This window comes from Myripristis murdjan, chromosome 12 (genome assembly GCF_902150065.1).
Source record: "Myripristis murdjan chromosome 12, fMyrMur1.1, whole genome shotgun sequence".
In the NCBI taxonomy this organism is placed as follows: Eukaryota; Metazoa; Chordata; class Actinopteri; order Holocentriformes; family Holocentridae; genus Myripristis; species Myripristis murdjan.
Genome location: NC_043991.1, coordinates 25,134,167 through 25,159,613, shown reverse-complemented (window position 1 = coordinate 25,159,613; position 25,447 = coordinate 25,134,167). Strand labels below are relative to the sequence as shown.

The window sequence follows — 25,447 nt, the reverse complement described above, 5'->3', positions numbered from 1 at the left end:
CTCTTGTCTATGCCTTTGCCTCTGTTGCTATTCTTATTTGGGGGGGATGAGGGATATCTGGCACTATTACATAAATATTTTCATACGCTGTCGCAGCTCTGGTACATTCTTCAAAACTCTCTCTCTCTCTCTCTCTCTCTCTCTGTCTGTCTCTCTCCGTTATAACTCTGGATGATAATTCTTGTCTTTGTTTGAAATGATAAGCCTGCTGTCTCACAGAGACTGAGGCGCAGGAGCTTTCATGCCCCCAAACGGTTTGAGTCTAAGTTCAGACTTTGAAGTTTGGATGCGTAATAGATATACTTAAGCAGTCATGAAAGTTCAGAAGCCGAGTTTATCTATTTTATATGATACGCCTGGTGTCTCGCTGATTGCTTGAAGACTGAGGCACTGACAGGCTGGGGTTCCACTATCTGCCTCCTACACTGAACGTGCTTGTGGTCTTGGCCGTCATTACAGTAGAACTGGTTCAGCACGCCCTAAACACGAGCACCTGAAATACCAGCCAACGTCTTTTTACACTTATTTCACCCCTGAGGAATGCATATGGGTAAGAAATGCAGCTGATATCCAAGGCAATTTTGATCTGAGATGAGTTTAGACGTTTTAAATCATTTCTGACGGCGCACTGATCATTTTCCTCATCTCAAATCCGAGTGAAACTCAAGATTTGTCTCCCGCAGTTTTAAATAAGCTATTACTAGTCATCCAGACTTTGCATGGAAATCTGTGGGCAGGGACAGTGTGTGTGTTATTGAAAAGCAGAGAGCAGAGTGTGATTTCACAAGGAAACCTACGCAAACAGCTGGAGGTTATTTTGGACTAGGCACAAACCAAACCAGTTTATAGAGGTGGATCTAATTTGTGGCAAGGGCAGTGTGGAATCAGATCAGCCACTAATGATCCACCACATGCTGCTGGGAACAGATATCGATGTGTTTGTGGGAGTGTGTGTGTCTGTGTCTGTGTCTGTGTGTGTGTGTGTGTGCAGGAGGTGGGGAGGGCATTTCGGTGTATACACATTCCTCTGTGAGCCCGCGTGTGTGTGTCAGTATGCGTTTGCGTCTGCATCTGTGTGTCCATCCGTACATGCGAGTCAGGGTTGCCAGATAACAGCCACTGAAGACGCCGCTCGGGCTCAGACGGTTTGATCTGGCTCGCAAGGCGTTTCATACGAGATAATGCCGCGCAAAATAAAGCACGCATGGCCAACGAGCAGCTTTCTGAAGACCACATTCAGAAACAATGTTATGCATGGAGGTTTTACGCTGAGAAGCTGAAACCTCATTCAGAAGGAGAATCTGTGAAGGAGTGCATCTCTGTTTGGGACAACCTGCCACGGTGAGACCGACTGACCCAAACTTGGAAAACCAATCATCATCATCATCATCATCATCATCACTGCCATCTGACATCAGAGCCTCGCCAAACAGAAGCACTTCCAGGCATCACATTAAGCTTAGTGTGAAGTTTGACCAGTAAAACGCATGGTAATTTAACAAATAAATTATCACTGACATTAAAACATGAATAGAATGATTGTGATGCATTCTGATTTGATCATTTTCTATGGCCCTTGAAGGATACTGTAAAGACGGAAACCGGCTCCCAACTCCTGATTTAGAGTGAAGTAAAGAAGAGTGAGGAGCAGGGAAGAGCCTGTGTCTTTCCAGGAGTTCAGAGCTTGATTAGAGCGGCTGATTCACACTCAGATAAACGGTTACGCAACACGACGAACGCGCTGTTATCGGCTGTGTGCGGAATACAAAAAGCTCGAAAAAGTTCAAGGCGGCAGCGCGGCTCAGTGAGAAAAATTACTGGACGGTGTACTTGAATCGAACCCATTCTCTCTCTCGCTCACTTTCTCTCTGTCTGTCTTCCCTCTCTGTAATCGTGCCTCATTCAGTGCCTCTCTTTTTTTTCAAACCTTCACAATCACGCCTTTAAGGCTGTTCACACGCCGTCCTGAATCATTTCGCAGGTTTGCTGTGTAAATACGCGAGTTACTGTGCACAAGCCCTCATATCACACGCATCTTGCATTTTTTCTCACATTCACAGGTCAGGAATGTTAATCTCGTACACGTTTTGGGTCTATCTGATGTCGGGAGTTCTTTTATTGGAGAAACCTTTGAATAATAACACACAACAGTGGCTCCCTCATTATTCTCATCCTCAGTGAGGCAGCCAGCGAGAGAAAGAAAGAAAGAAAGAAAGAAAGAAAGAAAGAAAGAAAGAAAGAAAGAAAGAATGAATGAAAGATAAAGAGAGATGGCGTGTTATCTGAGATACTCCAACTGATGCATGGCCACACAAAACCCTCGAGCTGGGAACTGGCTAACATCTCCATAGCAACCCCCTCAGGGAATCTGCAGCTCAATCAACAGTGGATCTGACCTCCGATCAGCTCCCTCTGATTATCTCTGGCGGTTTGGGCTTCAGTGTGAGAGGAATATGAGCCGGGGCTGACCGCAGGCCTATTACAGTGTGTGTGTGTGTGTGTGTGTATCCGGTGGCAGAGGTGGCTGGGCTCTCCGCTCCCCAGCATGGGTGGCACACTGTTCTATTATTCATCAGACAGAAGACAGGCCGTGGCGGGACACCACGCGAGGAGGGGTGTGTGTGTGTGCGGGTGCGTCTGTCTGTCTGTCTGTGTTTCACGGCTGAGCGACACGGTACAAAAAAATCACGTTCAGTGTATTTTGATAGACTGTGGTATGATGCGTGATTTTAGTTGGAAAATGATGATGACGTGATTTTTGCTGTAACAAAACAAACTTGTCTTGTTTTTTTTTTTTTTTTTTTTTTTTTTTTCTTTTTCTTTTTCTGGAAAAATACGATTTGCAGGCCGGGGCGTTTCTGTCGCACCGCAATACATCATTTATAATATTTTCTCACGCTCTTTACCTTTATCAAAAAACTGCAGCTGCTGCGATTTGGATGTTGCACTTGGCCATGTTAAGGTTTTGATAATATTTTGATGAATTGTTCAGCCCCACTGTGTTTGTGTCTGAATGTAGAGAGAAATATGTGGTGGTGGGTGGGTGTATGTCTGCGGAGGTGCCTGCAGAGGAAATATTAGCGGAAGATTATATCGCTGACTGTTAAGTGTGTGGGTGTGTGGGTGTGTGTGTGTGTGCTACTGAGTGGCCACATGTGCCTGCAGCAGCAACGGCGCTCATTTCATTGCATAATTAGATTCCATGTTCTGTGTTTGGTGTCTAATTCAAGGCTCCGATCTTGGCCGCGCTTCCACCCACCTGGACGTGTTCTCCAGAGTGCTGCGGACTTCGCTCATCTGCTCCTTCCCAAAATACACCACTGTCAGATGGACCCGGCCGTCCTGACGCACACACACTTCCCTGTAAATGCACAGAGGAAGGAACAATATATGAAAGCGGACTCATACCCAGCGGGTCCACGGGGAGGGGGGGTGTTGTTGTAGGAAGGAAGAGTGCTGTGATCAAACGAGGTTATAAAAAAAAACAAAAAAACTAGAGGCCCTGGCTATGTTTGAAAGTTTCATTTTTTACTCTGCTTAGTTTGTCACCACACTCAGCACAGCTGTGCCGATGGGAAGCAAAAAAAAAAAAAAAAAATGACAATAATAAGTAAAGGGACAAAGACAGAAATGGAAACGAGAGACACTGTAAAGGAGAGAGCTGGTGAAAGAAGAAGGCTGCAGGTATTTTGATGGAGACATGCCAAAAAATGTGGCATACATACTGAAAATCATTCACCTTCAATCCCATAACTACACCCCCCACCCACACCCACACACACACTTGTCCTTTTCCACGAAGCACATGCATGGCGACTCTGTTGGCACTGTCTGTGTTGCTAAAATTGTGCTCTGTGGTCACGATGAAGCTGCAGCATGCTCCAACATTTTTTTTTTTTTTTTTTATTATTATTATTTTTTTGCAAAAACACTGAAATGCTAATAAAACTCAAAACAAACAAATGGCTGCCCGTGTGCAGAGGATATTGGCTCGTCATGGCTAATAGAGTTTCTCTTGTCATTAGGCACAGTTGCTGGCTTTTTGTGCCGCTTTGTGAAAAGCTAAACGGCGGCAGTGTCAGAAGTAAATTATTCTCTTCTGGAGTCGGATGTGCTATCTTTCAGTTTGTGCAGGATTGAATGGCCATTCTCGTGGCTATTCAATAGCTTTCAATAGCTTTCCTCACGGGCTGGGTGCTGGTCGGTTCAATGTGTGCATGTGTGTGTTTTTGTGGCCTGAAAAATGTTTGTTCACACGCCATTCCTATATGCTGCGCTTGGCAAATATGTCACAGTGCATCTGAAAAGCTGTCATTTTCCACCGGTCACGTGACTGAAGAACACATGACACACACACAAATATGCACAGATGCACGTACGTACCCGCCCGCACAAACACACACATGACTTCTCTTTGGTACACCTTTAATATGGATGGGGTTAAAGTGTTGGCTCAGCAACTTCAGTGAGTCCTTAAAGTAGGAACACTTGCCATGCTGTATATCAACCACTGCTGTTCTGCCCGGGGGGCATTTTAATGGGCTACAAGACTGCTGCTAAGCAGGATTTACCAAGTAAAAAGAGCTGTGATAAGCAGCAGCAGGAGTGCAATAAATCAGACACTAGCTAAGATGTTTCCGTAACTGATGGTGACAGAGTGCTGCACGGTAACAAGCATATTGGTGTGTGCTGATGAGTTTTGACTGCTCCATTTAATATGAATTTGAATCAAATAATGATGATTCATGTTATTATCATTTCCACCTTGCAGACCTCCACTAACTTAAATTCAGAGCTTTGCACTGTTTTCTTTAGAAAAATACTTAAATTGTTTATCTTATGCCCGTGCTTACGATTCTTCAGATACCAATAAGGTTATTGATCAAAAGACTAGTACAAGAATAACAGCTAAATTTATTCATTCTGCATTTTAACCCTATAAAGCCATTTGAATCATAAATGATACACATTTTCAATTCCGTTTTTCGTTTTCAGTTTAATCAACACTTGACCAAAATACTGTTGTATACCTTTGAACACTTCCCCTGTTCACCCTGGATCATACCATTGGCACTTCAAGTACATATCATATATCATACACCAGAAAGGTCGTGTAATTACATATTTTTATTTTATTTTTTTTAATGTATATTTTGTTGTAGGACTAAATAAAGGGTTCAATTTCAAAAAATTGGAATTTTCTGCCAATTCTTTCATAGTTCAGGCTTCATAGGGTTAATGACATTTTTTTACACACCTCTTACCCAGAATCCTTCAATCATGTCTAGCTTTGTTGCCTACCTGTGTGTACTACTTCACACTACTTCATGTTTCAATTATTATCGAAACAGCATATAATAATCCATGCAAAAAATATGTATTAAGTGTAGTGTTGTGTAGTGAGTGTAGTTACATCATTTTAAAATGGAAGCTTCTTGATAGCATCTCTGACGTTTATTTTCTTTGCCTCTCATTCATCAGTCTCGCCTAGTCTATGTCCCTCTCTGCTCGATCGCAAACAAAACGAAACCAAAACTGGATTTGAATAACAGAGCGACTCATCCCTGCAGAGCCGAAAACACATCTCTGTCATGTGTGTTAGTTTGAGATCTGCTTCACGGCACCTTCTTGGATTATTGAATTTGGGGTGAGTTTGGGGTGACTGGGTCTGACCTGAAGTTGTGCATGAACTGCTTGAACTTGTCCGTGCGTCTGGACAGCGGGACGATGATGTTGATGGGGACGCCGGCCGTGTCCACCCTCTCGTTTTTCACCTTCATCAGCGGGCCGAACGGGCGGAAGAGGACCAGGCGCCGGAATTCATGAGCCGACTCGCCTCTGAAGGTGAGCTCGTACAGCGTCCCCTTGTCCTTCTCTGTCCGGGCAATGCCTGCAGGACGGGACAGAGACAAGTTACATCTGTTGAAAATCCTCCCTTTATTTCTTTCTTTTTGTCTTTCTTTTTCTTTTTTCTCTTTTTCCTTCTCATTCGCTACCCCTAAAACTTTGATCTCAAACATTTTGTCCAACAATAAAATGCGCTTGAAAAAGAAAATCTGCGAAAAATGACTGGTCTTGACAGCGACAATGCGTGATGCAGGAGTGGGATCCTAGGATTTATGCAAACTGTATTTTCAAGTATGGTTTTTAGTATTTCCTTTGCAGACATCCAAAAAGTCAGTCCAATGCGTTTTACAGATGGGTATTCACAAGACACACACACACACACACACACATACACACAAACAAACAAAACAAACAAAAAAAAAGATAAATTGATAAAGCAGGCAGCAGGTACAAGTATTAAAAAAGTGTAAGAGCTATGATAAAGTTGAGGTTAATAGCAACTACATGCACAGATGTACACATGCACAGTATATGTACTGTATACTGTGTGTGTGTGTGTGTGTGTGTGTGTGTTGTAGTGCTGACATCTTAGAGTGAGCTTCAGTGGCTTTTTAACAATAAAATGTTTGTATATCAAGCTGCAAACTGAGGTGCATGAATACAAAGGAGTGTAAGTAAGAGAGTGTGACTGCAGAGTGGCTTCATATGTCGTCAGAGAGATAAATGGCGCTGGCTCGTTGCTGTGCCTCTGAAAAATATGAAATGAGTCGCAAATGAACTGAGAAAACATTCAGACGAGCTTTTATTTTTATGTGTGGAGTTTTGATTTTCAGAGCATTTTGTGTCTGCGCCTTGTTCAACTTTGTCTTTTTGAGTCATCTTGACTTTTTTTCCTGTTCCTTCTTGGGTGAGGTATTTTATAAGCCCCTTAAGATTTATTTTCTTGTTTTTTTTTTTTTGTTTTTTTTTCCCTATGAGCCAGTCTTTCTCTCTCTCAGGCCTTTTATCATTAACTCAAAATAGATATGGATTTTTAGCTCCAAAATAAAAAAATAAACATCTGCCCCTTTTTCCCTTCATAATTCACACTGCTACCATCATTTCACTGGATATCAGCATGTTTAGAGAGGGAGAGAGAGAGAGAGAGAGAGAGAGAGAGAGGGGAGGGACAGGCGGGGCCACAGGAGACACTGTCCCTGTGGACTCAACTTTCTGCTGCTGCTGGGCAAAGAGCCGCAGCAGCTGGAGACACACACACACACACACACACACACACACATTGGGAGAGAGAGGGAGAGAGAGAGAGGAAGAGAGAGAGAGGAAGAGAGAGAGAGAGGTCATGCTGGAGTCCAGAACAATTTTCCCAGAGTTGAAGGCCTTACATGAGCCTGCTTCTCCAGAGAGTCATGCTTTTTTTTCTCTCTCTCTCTCTCTTTTTTTTTTTTTTTTTTAAATATTAGCCTACCATGCTGTTTCCTGAATGGCACAGACTGATGAACTGAAGTCAAGAGGAAAAGAAATAGAAGTGAGAAGTGAGTCCAAAAGACAAGAAGTAAACAGAGAAAACATAAAAAAAAGAAAAGCTGTTGGATAGACTGCAACAAGAGAGAATGGCAGAAAGAAAAACGGGAAACATGAAGAGGAGAAGGTGTCAGAAGAGTCAGCAAATGACAGAGGGAGGGAGCAGAGAGCCCTCTGTGACCACAGACTGGCAGCCTGATGGCAGCCGGGGGAACGAGCAAGGCCCTCCTATCAAAATGGCTCCCTTCCTGTGATGCCAGGCCTCATTTCCCAGAGGGAGCTGCTAGGCTCTCATTCAGTAAATATGTTGGCCAATTAAGGCTAAACGCCCTCACTTCCTGTCTCTGTCTATTCGTCTGGCTGCTTTCTCTGTCTCTCTCTCTCTCATTTGTACTGTATTCTTTCTAGGGCCATTTCCTTGTGTAAAGAGATGGATCTGCCTCGACCACTAGCAGTGCAGTGAATGACAGTTTATTGTGTGTGTGTGCTCGGTGTTTGATGTTTTTCATATAAAAAAAAAATCTCCTTCTCCACAAGGCGTTTCATCTCATATTCCATTTTAAAATCTTGTTTTTCTTAAAAAAAAAAAAATCTGACAGCAGGATGAGGTACTGCCTCTTGTTTCCAGTGCGGTTTCACTTGTGTCAGGAATTTCTGGGAACAAGAGCAGAGATGGTGAAATAAAGCAGCCCTGCACGCAAATAGCAACAAAAATGACACTGATTTTCTGAAAACAAGATGATTAATAGTGGAGACAAGTGGGATTATCTCATCCCACTGGGAGATATTCTTGCTTTTTTTTTCTGCAAAACAAAATATTAATACTGAATATGAGATACGAAATAACTTCTTAAGATGGAGACTTTTATTGTGCATGCATCTAGATTGCCTTTCAGTTGTCCAGTTTGAACTCTCCTCCGTTGCTGAAGCATGGTATGGGCTGTTTATATGCATACACACACACACACACACTGCACTGGGACAGACACATGCACACATTGTAAAAGCTTCAGCACACACCTGCATTGCTCAGTTAGACCTTAATCTCCCGCTCACTAAAGATGGTGACCTTTAGAAACAAGGTCACATGCATACACACACACGTACGTAAAGGCGTGCACACACACACACAGCGCTACCATGTTTGCAGAGATGCTACCCTCCAAATGAGGAGCAGCTGTGTTCATTTCCTACGGTCGTGATCAGAGCCGAGCAGAACAAACAAAGAGGATATCCTGGCTTAAGTTGGATTGCACGAAACAATAACAAGGTTCTACTGCCCCACCCCTTTCTCACACACACACACACACACGTACACGCAATTACACTTTTGACCTTCCAAGAATTCATTACGCATCACAAAATTAAAACCCCATCCCGGCATGGAAATTTTAAGTACATTGTTCTACTGTTGGGAAACTTAAACAAACAAAATAATAGGCGCATGCAGTCTGTGGGATGCAGATTTCAAAGCTCTCAGCATTTCAACACGTTCACACACTCGCACGCCACACCTTGTATTATAACGCCCAAGTTGCACTGCTATTTTTTTATAACAGTGGAACAGGTAGAGGAGTCAAGTGAGTTCCAGGTAGAGTTCAGAAGGCCCTGCCACGCAGCAGCTAATCAAATAAAAAGAGTATAGCTACCGAACAGCCAATCAGAAAATAGCATTGTTGTATCCGGGTAAGATTTAGATATTCCCGCTACAACAACGTTACAATCTGATTCCAACGATAAATTGATTCACGCGCTCACTGAAGCAGCTACAGAAGACGTCAATTGACACATTGATGCAGACGCTCGCTGAAGTAGTTACAGAAGAGGACCCCCCCACCCTCACCCTCCAAACCCCACCCCCGCTGCCGCCGCCAAAGTCTCACTCTGAACTCAGTTTAAAATTTGACAGCCCTGAGATTGGGTGTGTTCTCACCTTCTATGAAGTCAGACGGCGTGTAGACTTTGCTGGTCTGGGCCTTCTCGGCGGTGCCCCTGCTGCCTTGTTGGGACGGGGGCGTGTTGAGGCTCTGAAGCGCCGTCTCCAGTGCCTCCCCCAGCTCCTCCCTCCTGTCCTTCCTCACAGGCTTCTCCTCAGGGTGACGTGTCAGCCCCATCTCTAGCTGGTACACCCTCTGCAGGGTGAAGCTCTCAAAGGGCATCACGGCGTATTCACTGGGCAGCCTGGCGCCGGCGCTCACCTCGGCCTTCGACAGCTGGCTCTTCAGAAACTCCTGAAGGTCGGCCTGCTGGCTCTTGGCTCCCTGGGCCTCTCCCAGGCCGCCTCCTCGAGACCCAGCCCCGGCTTCCTGGGCCTCTCCCGGGCCTGCGGCTCCAGCTGCCCTCTTGAGGCTCTCCTGCACTCCTTTCAGCTGCTGGCTGCGCTCCTGCAGGGCCTCCTTCAACTGAGCAATTTGCCTTTTCAAGGAGGAAATGTGGAGGCGGTGTTGCTCCTCGCGCTCTTGGAGGAGCATCTGGTAAGACTGAGCTCCAGGCGGCCCGCCACTCTGGGCGGGACCGGCTCCAGCTCCTCCCGTCCCACCTGCGCCAGCCCCCGGCCCCGTGCCCCCCAGGCTAGGGTGGTTGGGTACAGCGCGGGGCAGAGCATGACTCAGAGGGGGGTCATCAGAGTGTGGGGGGCTGCAGGTCATTACATAGAGGAGGGATAAAGAGCAGCAGACGAGCACAAGCAACCCCCCTGCACGGGAGACCCAGGCTAGGAGACCGCGGCGCAACATCACCATGCACATCAACACTCAGCCCTCTGAGTTAAACCCCCCACACATGTGATTGGACACACAACATGTACACACACGTAGAAATGTCACGCAGCCTCACAACCTCCGGGCCACAAAGATAAGACTACATTGGCGATTTATCGTCGAGCAGCCAGTGTGGCGGCAGACTACTTTATCAGCGTGAGGTCATTTTATCGGAATTAGGTCATTGCCTCTCCACTGGCATGGAGGGTATCGGGTTGTGTCATCAGCAAAATAAATTTTCCCAAGTCAGAAGTCAAGAAACACTCTCTTGCTCGGTCCAATCAGCTCCATAGTCTGCGAGCCGTCTCTGTCCCAGACACTGGTTGAATCACCTACCGTTTCACTCATCTATGACTCATCGGGTTCACATGTGTTTTGACTCTAACCATCGGTCCATAATGTCCTCTGCCTGTCTGCCTGCTTGTGTGGAGAAACTGACGGGGTGTCAGAGGGAACGAGCTGAATGTGCTGGAACGGCTGAGTGTTGAGATGCAGGCCTGTGATGACACATCAGCCTGGATGAAGCAGGCTGATGCACAAGGCAGGAATCCTATGTTCCATGAGAAAGTAGATCCTCTGTGGTCACCGGTGGACTCCTCATGTACTGCATGGTGTCTCTGACAGCTCTGAGGGGAGAAACAGAAAGAGAGAGAGAGAGAGAGAGAGGGGGTTATCATGAGAGACATTTCATACTAACCTCTACTCATCATTATTTGTATCATTTCAAAGTATAACAGGTCAGAAAACAGGCCAGGCCACGCGGACATGTAACTTTACAATGGCCTGCCTGCGAGGCGAGATTTTGTTTTTAACTGTGTAAGCCAAGCCAAGCATTCCTCCAAGACTACAGCTCCTGAAAAACAATGTTGTCACTGATGTGAGAGAATATGAGGCAATCTGCAAGGGTGTGTGCGTGCATGAGTGTGTGTGTGTGTGTGTATGCATCTAAGGCAAATACAAAGGATACAATGGAAAAGAAACTGGGGCAACGGCACACACATTTGCACACACACACGCACGCACATGCACACATATACCCAAAAACACATAAGCACACTCACAAAGGCTACACTGCTCTCACAGCCTTAACGTCAAACAAATATAATATTGAAGGAATACTCCAACGTTACGGGCAAAATACCCTTTTTCCTGACTTATCCAGACTGAGACGAGACGTTCGATACCATAATTACGTCCAGTGGTTCTGTTCCTATGGGCAGCATTTTGTCTTAGCTTAGCATAATGACTTGAAGTCTATGGGAGCTGCTAGCCTGGCTCCATCAAAGCAAGAAAATAAACCTTACAGCGACTCCGAAGCTGTCTCATTGACACACTGCAGCGTGTATTTGAAATACACAACGCTGCTAACGACTCCCATAGACTTCAAGTCTCTATGCTAAGCTAACATGAAATGCTAGGTGAAAATGGGATCCAACATCTTGAGTCGGTCTGGGTAAGTCAGAAAAGTGGAGTATTCCCTTAATATACAGAAAGAAGACGTTTACTGTATGTTAGGTTTATATGTGACGCATGTGCAGGAAAAGTGAGTGCATATGATTATGAGTTTTGAATGTATCCATATTTGTGGGGTTTACATCTCAGTGTTTGAGTTGGTGTATCTGTATGTATCTGTAAATGTATCTGTGTGTGTGTGTGTGTGTGTGTGTGTGTGTGTGTGTGTGTGTATCAGCCGGAGTCTCTGTTGACTTCCCACACAGTTAGCTCTTTGACAGGCCAAGCTGAAGCCGGTCCTAATGAAAGGATTAGTATGTGGCAGGAGTGAATACTGGACTGTGCTCTGACTGACGGCTGGATCAGGGCAGACAGGGCGTCGCTCCAGCAGGACCTCCGCTGTGCTGAGATAGAAAATCTTTGACGAGAAGATGCTCGGAGAAAAAGCAGGAGCTGCGGAGCAAAAACGTGACCGCTGTGCAGAGCGTCGTCCTCGCAGCCGGTTACGAGAAGTTCATGATGTAATTGCGCCGGTCCCTATAAAAATAGGCCACGGCCTTAATAAGATTCAGTTGTGGCGTCTATTTAACCACATTCGCTCATTCATTTACCAGTGGCTCTAATTGCTCTCATTGCCATGTGGTCACCAGCTTGGAGGAAAACAGGACCTCCTCCTCCGAGTCATTACATCACCTCTGCCAGATGACTTTGACTTTCCTGGTTTCACTGCTTCCCGTAGCAAGCTCTGATGCCTGAGTAAGTGATGAGTGGATGTAGTTAGTTCTGACATTGTGAAGGTCAGCTTGCCTTTATGTTGAGGGAGCACATGCACTAAGGCGCAGAGTTAATATTCTGCTGGGGCAATCTGTTCTCAATTAGCAACAGAACGACATATCACCACACATATCATATACAAACTACTAGGAATGGGCCAGAAAGAGCTCAATAGTTCACAAAGTGGTCAACAGCCAACCGCTTTACTATTCTATTTATTTTGTACTGCGGCAATACATACAATAAAATGATATGGCTCATTCATCTTTCCCAAATTCCTCCAATTTTGTAAGGCTTGTGTGGAGAGCTGTTTTAAACGTTTCCCTCTACAGTTTCATCATTCATCTAAAATATATTATTACGCAGTGCAGGGAAAGCAGACGGAGGCTACAGGATCACGTTTGGAAAGATTAGAAAGTCGCACTTTTTCTTAATTAACGAGGAAATTGATAAGCATTCATTATCGACACAGTCAAGAAACTCAATCTTCAGCCTAACGCGGCCTAATTTAAATATTAGTCTCTCCTGAGGCCGACTAATTGCTCACACAACTAACTAGTGACCCTTGAAAAAATGCACATCCCTACATATCATCATGAAGTCCTTCATAAGATAATTACCTACATAGTTATACTCTGTTTGTTAACCATAATCTGATGTGATTATCCACTGATAACTGGGTAACAAAGTTAATGTAACACAATTTCATGTTATAGCACATTCTTACCAACACAACTTATACTAGACGTGATACAATAATACAACATGATAGATAGTAATCTCATAGATACTGTCACATAACTGATGCACAACTGTTTATGACAGCGCTATATATCTCTTAAACACACTTCTAAGATAATTTGAAACATTTACCATAGGTGTCATAACAACAAAAAGTGTAAAGAGTCTCTGTGGCGAAGCAATTTATCTTTGTTGTAAAGCTATTAGAGAAAGACTCGGCATCGGAAAGGAGGCTGGTGAGAGATTTATGAACGCAGACTCGGAGCCAAACCACTGACTCTAACTGGATATGAATGAGTTGATTCAGGCCGGGTTATTTGACTCCCCATGGGGATAGGCATGGCTACAGTACAGGAACACTAACGGCTAAATCATCATGTCTTTTTGATGGTGCAACGTCTAAACCGGGATATGTTATGCCCTGCTCCACGCTGCTTACTGTACATGTTTCAATACAATCCCCATGTTATCTTGTCATTATTTATTCCAAAACATTTAGATTGGTATGTACAGTTCTTTTTTTACATGACATAAAAGAGCTATTATAAATAACCAAGCAATCCATACAGCAATTACTGTGCATTTCCATTTAAGCCACCACTGTTATCTTATAAGCTTCTCTTGAGCCTGGTGAACCGTTGTGCCAAAACCAAAACGACCACAGATTTCCACATGACTTCTAGTAAGTCAAACTGGCATACTGGCTGAGAAAGAGGAAATGATGTCGTTGGATCATCATCAACACTACTCTGCACCTTAACTTCATCCAGTTAACACAATTAAGATTGTACATACATGCTTCAAATCTGAAAGAAAAGCTTTGTATCTTATTGTTCGGCACTATATTCTACAATATGCAGCCTTTTTCAACCGATGAAAAACCCACAGTGCCTGCAACATGGAATGGAAATATAGTGCAATATTTCCTGTTTCTCTTTGCTGGTGCAGTGACTTCTCCATGGCCGTTTGGACTGTTAACGTTACTAAATTTCCTACTGTTTGTTTTCACCATGTTCATCAGACTCTGTCCCAGATTCCACTAAATATCTCATGGAGCTGTGTTTCCCTGCCTTTTGCTTTGGCTAAAATTTGTTTGCATAACCGAAAATAAATCCCCACTGCGATAGTTTACCGCAATATAAACACTGTCAACCTTGTTTACCAACAGCGAAACAAGGCAGAGGATGCATTTTCTCCACTTCCTGAAATGACACGGCTGATAAATGTGTTTTTGTCCCCTCATCACATATTTCATTCCCTCCGCTAGAAATAGAAACCGAGATGCGGGGACGCACAAAGGGAGAGGGTCAGAAGGAAAGTGAGAGACGGAATAAATAACAATCAGACTGTCACAAAGAGAGAAAGACAGGAGTGAAAGAGAATGATTTAGTAGTAGATGGTGATCAGAGACATTTCCAGAGCTGAGCTCCAGGAGCATCTGGTAAAGACACAGAAATCACTTCCGCACCTCCTACTGCAGCTTCCTGCCCACAGGGCATTCGCTCTGTGTGTGTGTGTGTGTGTGTGTCTGAGAGACAGACAGACAGAGAGAGAGAGAGAGAGAGTGTGAAAAAGTGTATCCATGTGTGAATGTGTGTACGCATGTGTGATTGTATCTAGCTTTTCCCTTGCACCTGGCGAGAGCGGTGTGTTTGTGCTTCGAAGCGTCTGTATGTGTGTGTCTGTGTCTATGTAAATGTGTGTTGTAACAGTGAGCGCTCAAAAGCCGCAGAGAAAGGAGCCTGTATGGGCACAACAGGTGACAGGATGAGTAAGGTCACCGGTAGGGAAGTGAAAACAGAAAGAGCGGATGCAAAGATGCGGCAAGCCATTTATTCGCGATCCTCCGTCCCATTCCTGGACGACAGTCACACTGCTCCATCAGAAATCACACACAGATGACAGGTTCTGTGTGGCTGTGTGTGGCTCTGTACACCAGCGTGCACAGGTCAGCCTTTAAGGTATTCGAGGTGAAACCTTGGGGCCGTCTAATATTTGTAGCTTATCTGAGAAATATAGTACTTATCTAATATTTTGTCTACCAAAGAGTAAATTATCCTTGCTCCACACTGGCATTTAAACTGTGCTGTGAGGTGTCATTCTCAGAGAACATGCATAGAGAAACTGCATGATATTTTACTGGACCTAGGCATCTTTGCCGTCGCATTATGGGAATGGTCTCCCTACAAAATAATAATAATAAAAAAAGCATATCTCCATCTCCGTAACAAAAAGGCCACAGAACACCAACTCAGCCTCTTTAATCTCACAGCTTCAAATGCTCCTGTGAAAAAGACACGTGCACATGTTTATGTGAAAGTGCATGAACGAGTAAATCTTTTAAGCAGCAGCCCTACTCTCTCTCTCTCTCTCTCTCTCTCTCTTTCTCTTTAAGCAGCGGCCACTGATCATCACAAAGGACGTGATAAACCGCAGAGCAACTCCTTTCCACACGCTCTTTCTCTTTCTGCTTCTCGCTGTATGTCTGTATCTCTGCCCTGCTTCCTCTCTTGGGGTTTTTATATTTGTTATGGGTCAGGGGCTGTTTATGTGCATGTGAATGCGGTGCCCTCAATGAATATCAGAGCCTCTTCTCAGACAGTTCTGCGCTAGCCCTCTGGCAACCTCACAGTAAAAATGAAGAATGTCCTGCAGGGAGGTCAGCGCATGGGGAGGATTCAATGTCTCATCTAGCAAGAGAGGAAAGGAGAGGAGTGGAGATGAGAGAAGAGGAGAGGAGAGGAGAGGAACATTAATTAAGAGAAATTTTAAATGAGTGGAGAAATGTGGCTGGGAGTCCACTAAAACTGCTGAGGGCGTACTTTGGGGAAATGTTGAGTGAGTAAATGCGATAGGAGAGATTTTAATGGAGAAAAGAGAGAGAGAGAGAATAAAGAAGCCAAAGCAAAGGAAGGGAGAGGCCACTATAAAGCAAGCAAGTGGGAGGGAGAGAAGTAGAGCGGAGTAGAGAAAGGTTTCTTTGATGTCTCTGGTCCCCCCCAGGTGATTCTCCCTCCCATTCATTAGGGGCTGGTTTGCCCGGAACCTTCCCTCCGATGTGCCATCTGGAAACCCCTTAAACGCACACTACGCTCTTCTGTTTCACTACAAGCACCCTGTGTTAACATCCCCTCGTCCCCCCCGTGCTCTCCCTTTTTCTCCGCCGGTCCCACTTTCTCGACGCGTTCCATTTCTTCGCAGTTAGGTTAGATTAGATCAGATGAAACTTTAATGATCCCCATGGGGAAATTGGGTCATTGCTGCAGCAGAGGATGGGTTACAGAGAGGAATAAAACAAATAGCACGTACTTAAGATAATTCGTGGATTAAACGCAACGATCAGATACACAGAGAATAATTTAACAAATTAAACAGACAGGCAGACAGACAAACACAGTGATAGATAGACAGATAGATAGATAGATAGATAGATAGATAGATAGATAGATAGATAGATAGATAGATAGATAGAGATAGAGCATTTCTGATGAAAATTTGAGCATGAATCAAATGCCTATAGCTTTTCACATTAATAGATAATCAGAAGCAAGCACATGTGCAGAATTTACACATTTGTGTAAAAATGCACTGTAAATTACTAGGGATGCATGATAATATCAGCACATCATCGATATGAGCCAAAAATTGGCTTTAAAATGAAATGTTGCTATCAGCACAAAATGAAAATTTCTGCTGATATGACATGCTGACATGTGAAATAGGTCAAATTTGCCCTGGTTGTGGCGAGTGTCAGGACTGCCTCAGGGAGAGCATCATCCAAGACTGTTTAAATAGGATGAATCTTACAGTTTTCCTTCGAAAGAAAATAAAAATAAAACAGGGCATGTTTTGCATAACCTAAGCTGAGGTAGGTTTCTTATTTTGCGTGGTGAATGTGTACATTTTGAAAAGCATTGTGTTTTATGTCTGCATCTGCCAGCGGGCTGTCACAATAAGAGTAGGCATAATAAGATGTTAATTCCACTACAGGAGAGACTTGATGTTTTTTGTGCAATTAGGTGGAAAAAATATGTGCATATGTTGGTATCAGAATCAGCAATCAGCCTCAAGAGTTGGAAAATTGGATATCAGCAAAAAACCCAATATCATGCATCCCTATAATTTTTTTTGCTGCACAACAGCTGCACACTGTTAGCATTTACAGATGAAAGTAAATAGAGAAACATGCAGTCGGCTCACAAAGAACACTCAACATGACCGAGTCACTGAAAATTCATCCAAAATGGACAGCAGGGAATACAAACATTGCTGTTAGTGCCTGAAGGAATCAAGCGTAGTTTGCCAGCACAATGCCCCAGCTGAAACGATCCACAGAAAAACACACACACACACACACACACACACAAAAAGATTGATATCTTCCAACAATACAATAACCAGTCACCACCCAATTGTACTGTGTCCCATTTATAAGACCACAGGGAGAGGGGAAATTAGTAGGTACTCTCTTATTGAGCAAAGCACAATGAAAAACCCACATCATAACTGTGATAAACAGCTCATCCCTATGTAATTTGGGGACAACATAACAAAATATAGTTTGTATGGTAAGGCACTCCCTCTTCCAGTCGCTTCATGGCAACTGACAGTGGCAAACGTTATGCAAAAGCAGACAATGGACATGACAAGTGGGCGAAAGATGGAAGCAGACATTGATATACAAAGAAATGAATTCTTGTTAATGTCTGGGCAACCACGCCAAAAAGCGTGTAGCAGACAACATGAGCTCTATTCAAGTGTGTCAATAGATTTCACAATCTCATCCGCCCACACACAAACATACACGCGCATATGCACACACGGACACACTCACACACACCCTAATAATCACCACATATTTATTTCTAGCAAAATGTGTGGCGGGTTTCCAGTAAATTGCCTCTTAGAACAAGTGCCAGCTACATTCGGTCAGGTCCAGAGCTCATTACTTCCCTTTTCTCCCTGGATAGTCAAGTACCACACAGGCTTCACCATTACTATGGCCACGCTGAGCCACAGGACTTAACAAATGTGGTCTGTTTCCATGCACGGTTAAGGCCAGTGGATTAGGTTTGTGGAGTTAGACTGCCTGGGAGGGGGAAATTGCAACATACCCAGCTCTGTTACGCTGTGTTATTTATAAGGCAATTTATATTGGTTATCGCAGGTGAAACCGACAGGCAGCTCTAAAGGCAATACAGCCTTTGGTGGCATTTATGGCTCTCTGTTTAATAGATTTCTATAAAACTGCATCATCTCGACGAGCCAGTGTGACTGTCATATCATCGGAGGTAAGAGTTGTCAATACCACAAGGGATGTTATATCACCGCCGTTAAAATGTCACTGGATAAATGTCTGGTGAGAGTCTGTTATATGAGCTGTGTAACATGAGAAAACAGGGGTTGTGCTGCAGAAAACACACACACACGCACACACACACACACACACACACACACACACACACACACACACACACACACACACACCAGAGAAGCATCTCAGAGGGGGTGCCTTTATCTTACAGGCACACAAAGCACATGTATGTCATCACACATTACATCATAAGTTACCAATTTCCCATCAGTTTGGTGCTCATTTACATCAAGCTCTTACTATTTACCCTCAGTCAGCATCATGTATCCCACTCCATGAAGTCAGCCCTTTAGCTCTGCTTGTTAAACAATTCAAACCATCCCACATAATCTCCGGTTCCACTCCTCAATATGTGGAAAAACAACCGAGAGCTTTGAAACCAAATATTTCAGGGTGCTAGGTGGCTGTTGGTGAGCGCACTAAGTAGGATTATAAACGTTTCCCTGAGAAAACCTCAAGCTCCATCAGCATGCGGTGTGCGTGCGTGTGCGAGCACGCGCGTGCACGAGTTGTGCGCGTGCACGCGGGTGTACCTTGATTTTAAGAGCATGAACCCTACCTTTTACTCTTTTTTAATGTCAATATCTGTCGATCTGCAAATCCTTAAGGAGAGGCGTTTTTTTTTTCATCTTGTCAGCTGTGTTTGCCATTAAATTGAAAATATTGGGCTACCTAAAACATGATCCATCAGCTTGGTACCTGAGCTTTCTAATAAACGGGTAACAAAGCCCAAGTCCCTCCTCTGCTCACGCACATTACCGTAAACAGACAAGCCCTTTCAAAAACAAAACACTTTCCGCATGAAAAAAAACCCTTCAACACAGGTCTGCTCGAGCAAGCACACGCAAGCTGGCATACACACACACACACACACACACACACACACACACACACACACACACACACACACACACACACACACACACACACACACACACACACACACACACTTTCTCCGCATGCCATTGTACCTTGCACCCTGTCTTAACTATTCTAACGTTGAAGTCACTTACTTCACTCCAGCCTGCCCTTCTGTGTATTTTCTTAAACAATCAGTATACCTGTGCTCATCATATGAACGAGGATTCTCCCTTTCTGAGCAGCAACATCGTGATCCGCTTTAATTAAAAGTGATGGGGGACATTCTTGCATCCTCCGTCACGTCTAGTTCTCTTGAAATAAATTTCCGAGGGGAGCTATTCAAATACCACAGCAAAACTTCAAAGTTTCTACTTACACGTGTTGTCTACACCAAGGGAAAACCTGTAGTGATACCGCAGAAGATTAAAAAAATAAGATAAAGTAGGTTACGGCAAGGTTACTGTAAACTCCCCACAGAGTACCACAGACACGCTGCTGTGTCCCCTATAGGAGCGGAGTGCTGATGTTGTGGAGGTTGTTGGCATGCCACATCCTCTGCTGGCTCTCAGCGTCACCTTCGTGCCGGGCCAACTTACCTCTGGGTGTCCAGCGGCTCGCTGCTCCCGGGCGGAGCGGAGCGGAGCGTCAGCCTGAAGGGCTTGGTCCAGCAGCTCCGCGCGGTCTACGGGCGCAACTTGCAGTGAAGAGGCGCGGTGGCCGGTGTGAGGGTATGCACTGCCGAGGCGTGTCAAGTCACACATAAATAGCAGGAACACCGCCGGAAATTAAGCAATTTTGCCTTCAAAATAAAACCGTAAACGGCACAAATTTCCTGCGGTGAAAAGATTCTACATCCCCTAATCCTAAATTATTCCAAAAAAAAAAAAAAAAAAAAAAAAAAAAAGTAATCAAATGAAGTTACTCATTACTTTCTACAACATTACTTTACAAATTCTTCTTTCTAAAAACTAACTAGATTACTAATTTATTTGCTTTTGTATAGCATTCTATAACCCAGATTATCTCTTATCAGAAAGAGAATGCAAGTCTGGACAAGAAATCACATCATTGATACAGGATGAGTTTAGATTTAGATTTAGATTAAATTTAGATTTATTGTCCCCTAGGGGAAATTCCTTTTCACAACACTGTACATATATGCACAACAGCAATAAAATACATATATAGCCTACACAACAGCATCACAGCACAACAGCATCACATCAACACAGCACATCACACCACCCAGTAACACACAACAGGTGAGTCAAACTTGTGCACTCAGCGTGGCCTGCTGTTTAAGGCAGCAATGGCTGCAGGGATCAGGCTTTTTCCAAGGCGAGCCTTTTTACATTGTAATGTCCTGTACCTCACATAATAATAATAAAAAATAAGATATAAAAATTCTGATCCTAGACCAACAGGCAGGAGGCACACTAGGCCGATGCCTCAGTGCGTGATATTTTATTTTCCCCACTGACAATCAAAATCTGTCCTGTGCTCAAGTAATAAAAGTAATGAGAGTTTTATTAGAGAAGTAAGTGTAATGTGATTACTGAAAATGAAAACATAATCCCTTACATTACCTCATTACCAGGAAAAGTAATCTAATTACAGTCATTTGCGTAAAAGTTAATCTATTTACTCCCAGTGACTCTCACAGTGTCATGTATGACTGCACATTGTTTGGTTGTCTGAGTTTGCTTTTTGATGGGACCAGCAGTGATAGAACTGAGGCAATAAAAAAGAAGAGTTAGACTAGTCTATGTCTATAAGGTGTACAGGGTAACAAAACAGGCTTTCTCAGAATTGAAATCGCAGCAATATGGACTTTAGCTGTAAGCAATGTGATGTGATACCTTAGGTTATTGATCCTTAGAAGAGAAAAAAAATCTCTTTTCACATCCAGGGGGGTCAGCGTCAGCTACAGAGCAGCAGCTGAGGAAGCACGCAGGGAGAATATACATGGCACACGGTATAACCTAAATACATGTCTAAAAATGAAAGGCATTCTTTTTAACTTTTGTGCCACCCTGCGGTCCTTGTCTTTACCTGGAGCTGGAAGCTGCCACAGCAGGCACTGAGGGGAAGGCAGTCCATCACACACACTGTCAGTCTCACCCAAGTCAGTCTCTGATAGTCTTGTATGTTCTTGCAGATGATGTTGGAGCACCCTGAAGAAATCCACACAAGCTCATGGAGAGCACACTCCACACTGGTGAGCTGGGAACCACTAACAATTTAGCCATGCTTAAATTCATTTCTGTATGAATTTATCATTAAATGTACTTTTTGGTTTGCTCAAAATTGGTGGATTACAAAGCTGGAAGAACCTAGGTTTCATTACAGTGCTGGAACTAGAGGATGACCTTTTTCCGGACCCATTAGCCCCTTAAGTGACCCGACAAAAACCCCATGCCGCCCCTTTGCCAGCCCATCTTATTTGTAGGTTCTGTGGTTTCCTCTAACAGTCTAAATACCTACATCAGGTGGATTAGAGACTGTAAATTTCCCTTCAATCTACATATGAGGCTTCTGTTCTGCAGTTGACCCCCCATGTAGAGGGAGCATCTAACAACGGGTTTTGTTTTGAAAGTCATGAGGGGAAGTACTGCTCTTCAGTGCATCAGCTTTAACCCTGTTGTAGCCCACTTTCGCTCTCTCCGTGCAGGGTCTCCTGGTCCACCCATCTCCGCCTCCCTCCCCGCTCTCACATAAAGGCAGCCTTGTTACTTGATTCAGCACGCCGTTACAACACGAGAAAACACTACTGCCTTTCATTCTAATGCCGGCAAGAAGTCCGGCTCACTCCAAATTTAAAGTCGACGTGAGGATCCATCCCGTATGAGCCGATAGGTTGTGCGTGCCGGGCTCTGTGGACTGTGGTCGAAAGGCACTGCAAATATTAGATGAGCTGGCGTGAGATTTCCTTCACCTCAGTTCTTGACACGAAAGACTGAAGTTTGGATACTGCCTTTAATTGTGCAGTCTTTCATGTTAAATTACATTAAAATATTATATCTATATCTATCTATCTATCTATCTATCTTTCAGCCGAGGTCTTTGAGATGATAGTGTTTCCTGTGGTTTCTTGGACCTTTAAAAGAGAGTTGGGGTGTTGGGATGAGCAACACTCCACATATTTACAACTCATAAGAAGATACAAGAAAAATATAGGAATAGTGAGGCAGTTGCACCCATTCCCTGTTAGACTGGAGTCTGTAGCAGGGGACTGAGAGAGACCACAACACTGCACCCAGGTTCACTGGGTTGTTACACTAAACAGGCAGCGGAACATAAGAAGTTATGTACATGCACATCTAGATTAGCCTGAACAGGAAATTCCTCCAAATCGACCAGACCCCATTTGTTCAGTGTTTGAGGAAATAATTGATTCAGCAGTTTGCGTCGTGCCTGCTTTAAGCGTTGTAATCAGCCCTAATTTAATCACTGGGCCTGGGCCCAATCTGTACTTGAGGGTGAGCGGGGGAAGGAGAAATGCTGCCTGAACTGTGCTGTAAAACTCTGAGAGAAAGCGTGGCCATTTGTCCGCTAATAAATGACATTATAGCGCCCCCACATGGTTTGGCACCGCACCTACCACAGTTCTGTGAAAAAGCTCTGAAGTAATAATGATGCAAACTACAGTTAAGTTGAATTTGAAAAGGAAATAAATACATTTTCCCCTTGAATATGCAATTATTTTTATCAGACTTGGCTCCTCTGCCAAACCTCTTGTGAACATGTTAGGAAACAAGTTCTCATGTGAGTGAAGCCTATGGGCATTAATGGTGTTGCATTTGTGTTGTGCAAGCAGCACTGCAGAATTGCACCACTTAATGTTATCTTCAGCTGCATTTTTACAATATTTATATGTGCACTTATGTTTTGTTTGGTGTGCAGCTCTTTACATACAGTATCATTATTTGGCATTTTGCCCCTGTGCACTACGCTTTTTGCTGAGTTCAGCTTGTTAATTGCATCCTTTACACTTGATGTTGTAAATCTCACCTGGTGGGACTGGCCTGTACAGAATCACACTGCCATGCTGGGTGGATTTTTTTTTTTTTTTTTATTCACAAAGTAATTACAGCACTGACAGCATACACAGGGGAAAACAGTAATTAGGAGCAAGGTGACTGTGCTAACATGTTGGAGACACTGTCCTCTGGGCTTTCTGCAGGTTAACAAGACACAGGGGAATCAGTCTCTGTTTGCACACAGACTCTGTGAAGCTTACAGAGGCTCCTTGACACCATAGCAACACAATAACACAGTAGGACAAACAGATTTTCAGGTAAAGATCAATATATTAACACAGTGACCACTGACAATGGCATTAAATATGTCCAAAATCACAGCATAGTCTTTTTTTTAAAAATAATAACATGTACTACAAACTCATATAAAAGAAAATATATATAAAAAATACACAAGCAGCTTAGAATATATGGTTAAGTCACACCTTTGGAATTGCATGTCAAGCTCTATGTAAAGTCAACATGTGGTAGACAGATACAGGCAAGGTGGAGGCGTATGTAGTATCCGCTTCTGTCTGTGTCATGAAAATCTGGTGTTGAAAACTGATGTTCAACATACCGTCATGTCTCCTTTGGGCAGAGCATTACACACTAATACCTTTTTTTCACGGCCTGAGGTCTGTCTTTTATGCATAGGATTTTTTGTAATAGTCAGCAGCTACGGTGAATGTACAATGAGATTTGATTTTACTTTGGCTTTGTTCAGCTCTCTAGTGGCAAAATTATGTTTTCTCCAGCAAGCTCAGTTTAGTTTATCTTCCGCCTGCAAAGTCAGCGAATGTTGTTATGGTAGCCCTATATAGCCACAAGGAAACCCATGTGTTGACGTCTTCCCGTGTCTTCCCTCCATACACACACACACTCACACTCACACGCATTTCCTAGCCCTTGAAGTTCTGAAAGACCTCTGCAGCCTCCAGCCAGGTCCTGAAGCACACCAGGCCTTTGTCCCGGATCTGCTTCCTGCCCTTGTCTGTGATCACCTCACCGTTCTCCTTCACTATCACCAGCTTAGGCACTGCTGTGATCTTGTACCGCTGCCTCAGCTCACTGACAGACAGACAGAAACACAAAGAGAGAGAGTTTTATATAAAAATTCACTACTGAATACAATGATAATCACAAAATCAACCTCTCACTTTCTCTGATTTTGATAAGGAATCATGTGTTTGACCTCATTTTCAACATTTGAAAATGAGGACAAGAGGCCTATTTGTGCTTGGCTGAGGGGCATCAGTCTTTCACCCTTAGCTTGTGGAAGGAAACTTTGTCTGCTCTGTATTTAAAACCTAATCCCTGCGAGGGTGACACTAAGCCTGCCCTAAGCATTTTACATAATCTGGATTGCAATCTAATGAACTAATGTAGAAAGAAGTGCTGCAGCCCCATCATATTTTAAAACAAAGCAAAAGATAGGGTTTATAAATGTTATATCAATGTTTAAATATGATAAAGGGTATAATGTGCCTGCCCTTAAGAAAAAAATAACTAGTCTACAGTATGATTATAATAGGCCCACTTTTTGGGAGGTACATAGATGTGGCAGCAACACTGAGAGTTAAACATTTTTGTAATACACTGTTCATTGAAATAAACATCCTAAAGTAAGCTGCTATAACTCACTGATAATTACAGGCACCCTATACTCCCTTGAAAGTATTTATTTATTGTTTGTTTGTTTGTTTGTTTGTTTGTTTGTTTGTTTGTTCGTTCGTTTGTTTGTTTGTTGTTTTTTTTTTGTTAGAGGTTGGTAGTCTACTCCCTATCTGTACTCACTGTTTGTAGTCATCCGTCCAGGGCAGAGCCAGCCAGTCTCCGTGCATATCATGATAATATTCAACCATGTCATCGCTCGACTTATCAGATGATACGAAAACGATTTCAAACTGAGCAGGGGGCTCGCCCTCCTCCACAAGTTCCGTGTAGAAATCGCACAGGATGGGCGTGAAGTCTCGACAAGGTGGGCACCATCCTGCAGAAAAGTAGATCCCGACCACTTTATTCCGCAAAGCCTCCTCGGGATCGACAAAATCCCCCTCTTTGTTCAAGAGTGTCCGCCCGGAAAACACTTCAACCAT

At 43.7% G+C, this 25,447-nt stretch overlaps 2 protein-coding genes across 5 annotated transcripts in view; both read right to left on the bottom strand.

Annotated features, from left to right (window-relative positions):
- The window catches only part of csgalnact1a (chondroitin sulfate N-acetylgalactosaminyltransferase 1a), a 31,398-nt gene extending 11,348 nt beyond the window's left edge, over positions 1–20,050 (bottom strand). Inside the window, exons 1-4 of one of the 2 annotated variants that reach the window (XM_030064981.1) lie at positions 19,926–20,050; positions 9,302–10,753; positions 5,674–5,890; positions 3,260–3,361 (exon numbers count right to left, since the gene is read on the bottom strand). In XM_030064981.1, coding sequence (XP_029920841.1) covers positions 3,260–3,361; positions 5,674–5,890; positions 9,302–10,115 — 1,133 coding nt within the window. In that variant the 5' untranslated portion in view covers positions 10,116–10,753; positions 19,926–20,050. Of the gene's footprint in view, positions 1–3,259; positions 3,362–5,673; positions 5,891–9,301; positions 10,754–19,705; positions 19,726–19,925 lie in introns of those variants that run through there. The other variant, XM_030064982.1, reaches the window with a different exon arrangement.
- nxnl2 (nucleoredoxin like 2) lies at positions 1,874–25,447 on the bottom strand. Of its 3 annotated transcripts, XR_003929059.1 has the most exons (4): positions 25,146–25,447; positions 24,249–24,419; positions 19,369–19,417; positions 1,874–1,885 (listed from the first exon to the last, which is right to left on the bottom strand). XR_003929059.1 is itself a non-coding variant. In XM_030064984.1 (3 exons), the coding sequence occupies exons 1-2, from the start codon at positions 25,445–25,447 to the stop codon at positions 24,251–24,253; spliced, it is 471 nt and encodes a 156-aa protein (XP_029920844.1). In that variant the 3' UTR covers positions 18,538–18,566; positions 24,249–24,250. The 3 variants fall into 3 exon arrangements, 2 of the variants coding, with proteins under 2 accessions (XP_029920844.1, XP_029920843.1); XM_030064984.1 differs by lacking the exons at positions 1,874–1,885; positions 19,369–19,417 and adding an exon at positions 18,538–18,566; XM_030064983.1 differs by lacking the exons at positions 1,874–1,885; positions 19,369–19,417 and having other exon boundaries at positions 23,383–24,419.

Excerpts from the sequence above, each read along its gene's own strand:
- nxnl2 (XM_030064984.1), bottom strand. The coding sequence starts at position 25,447 with ATGGTTGAAGTGTTTTCCGGGCGGACACTCTTGAACAAAGAGGGGGAT. Across the intron at positions 24,420-25,145 it reads TGGACGGATGACTACAAACA|TGAGCTGAGGCAGCGGTACA; the intron begins GTGAGTACAGAT and ends TCTGTCTGTCAG.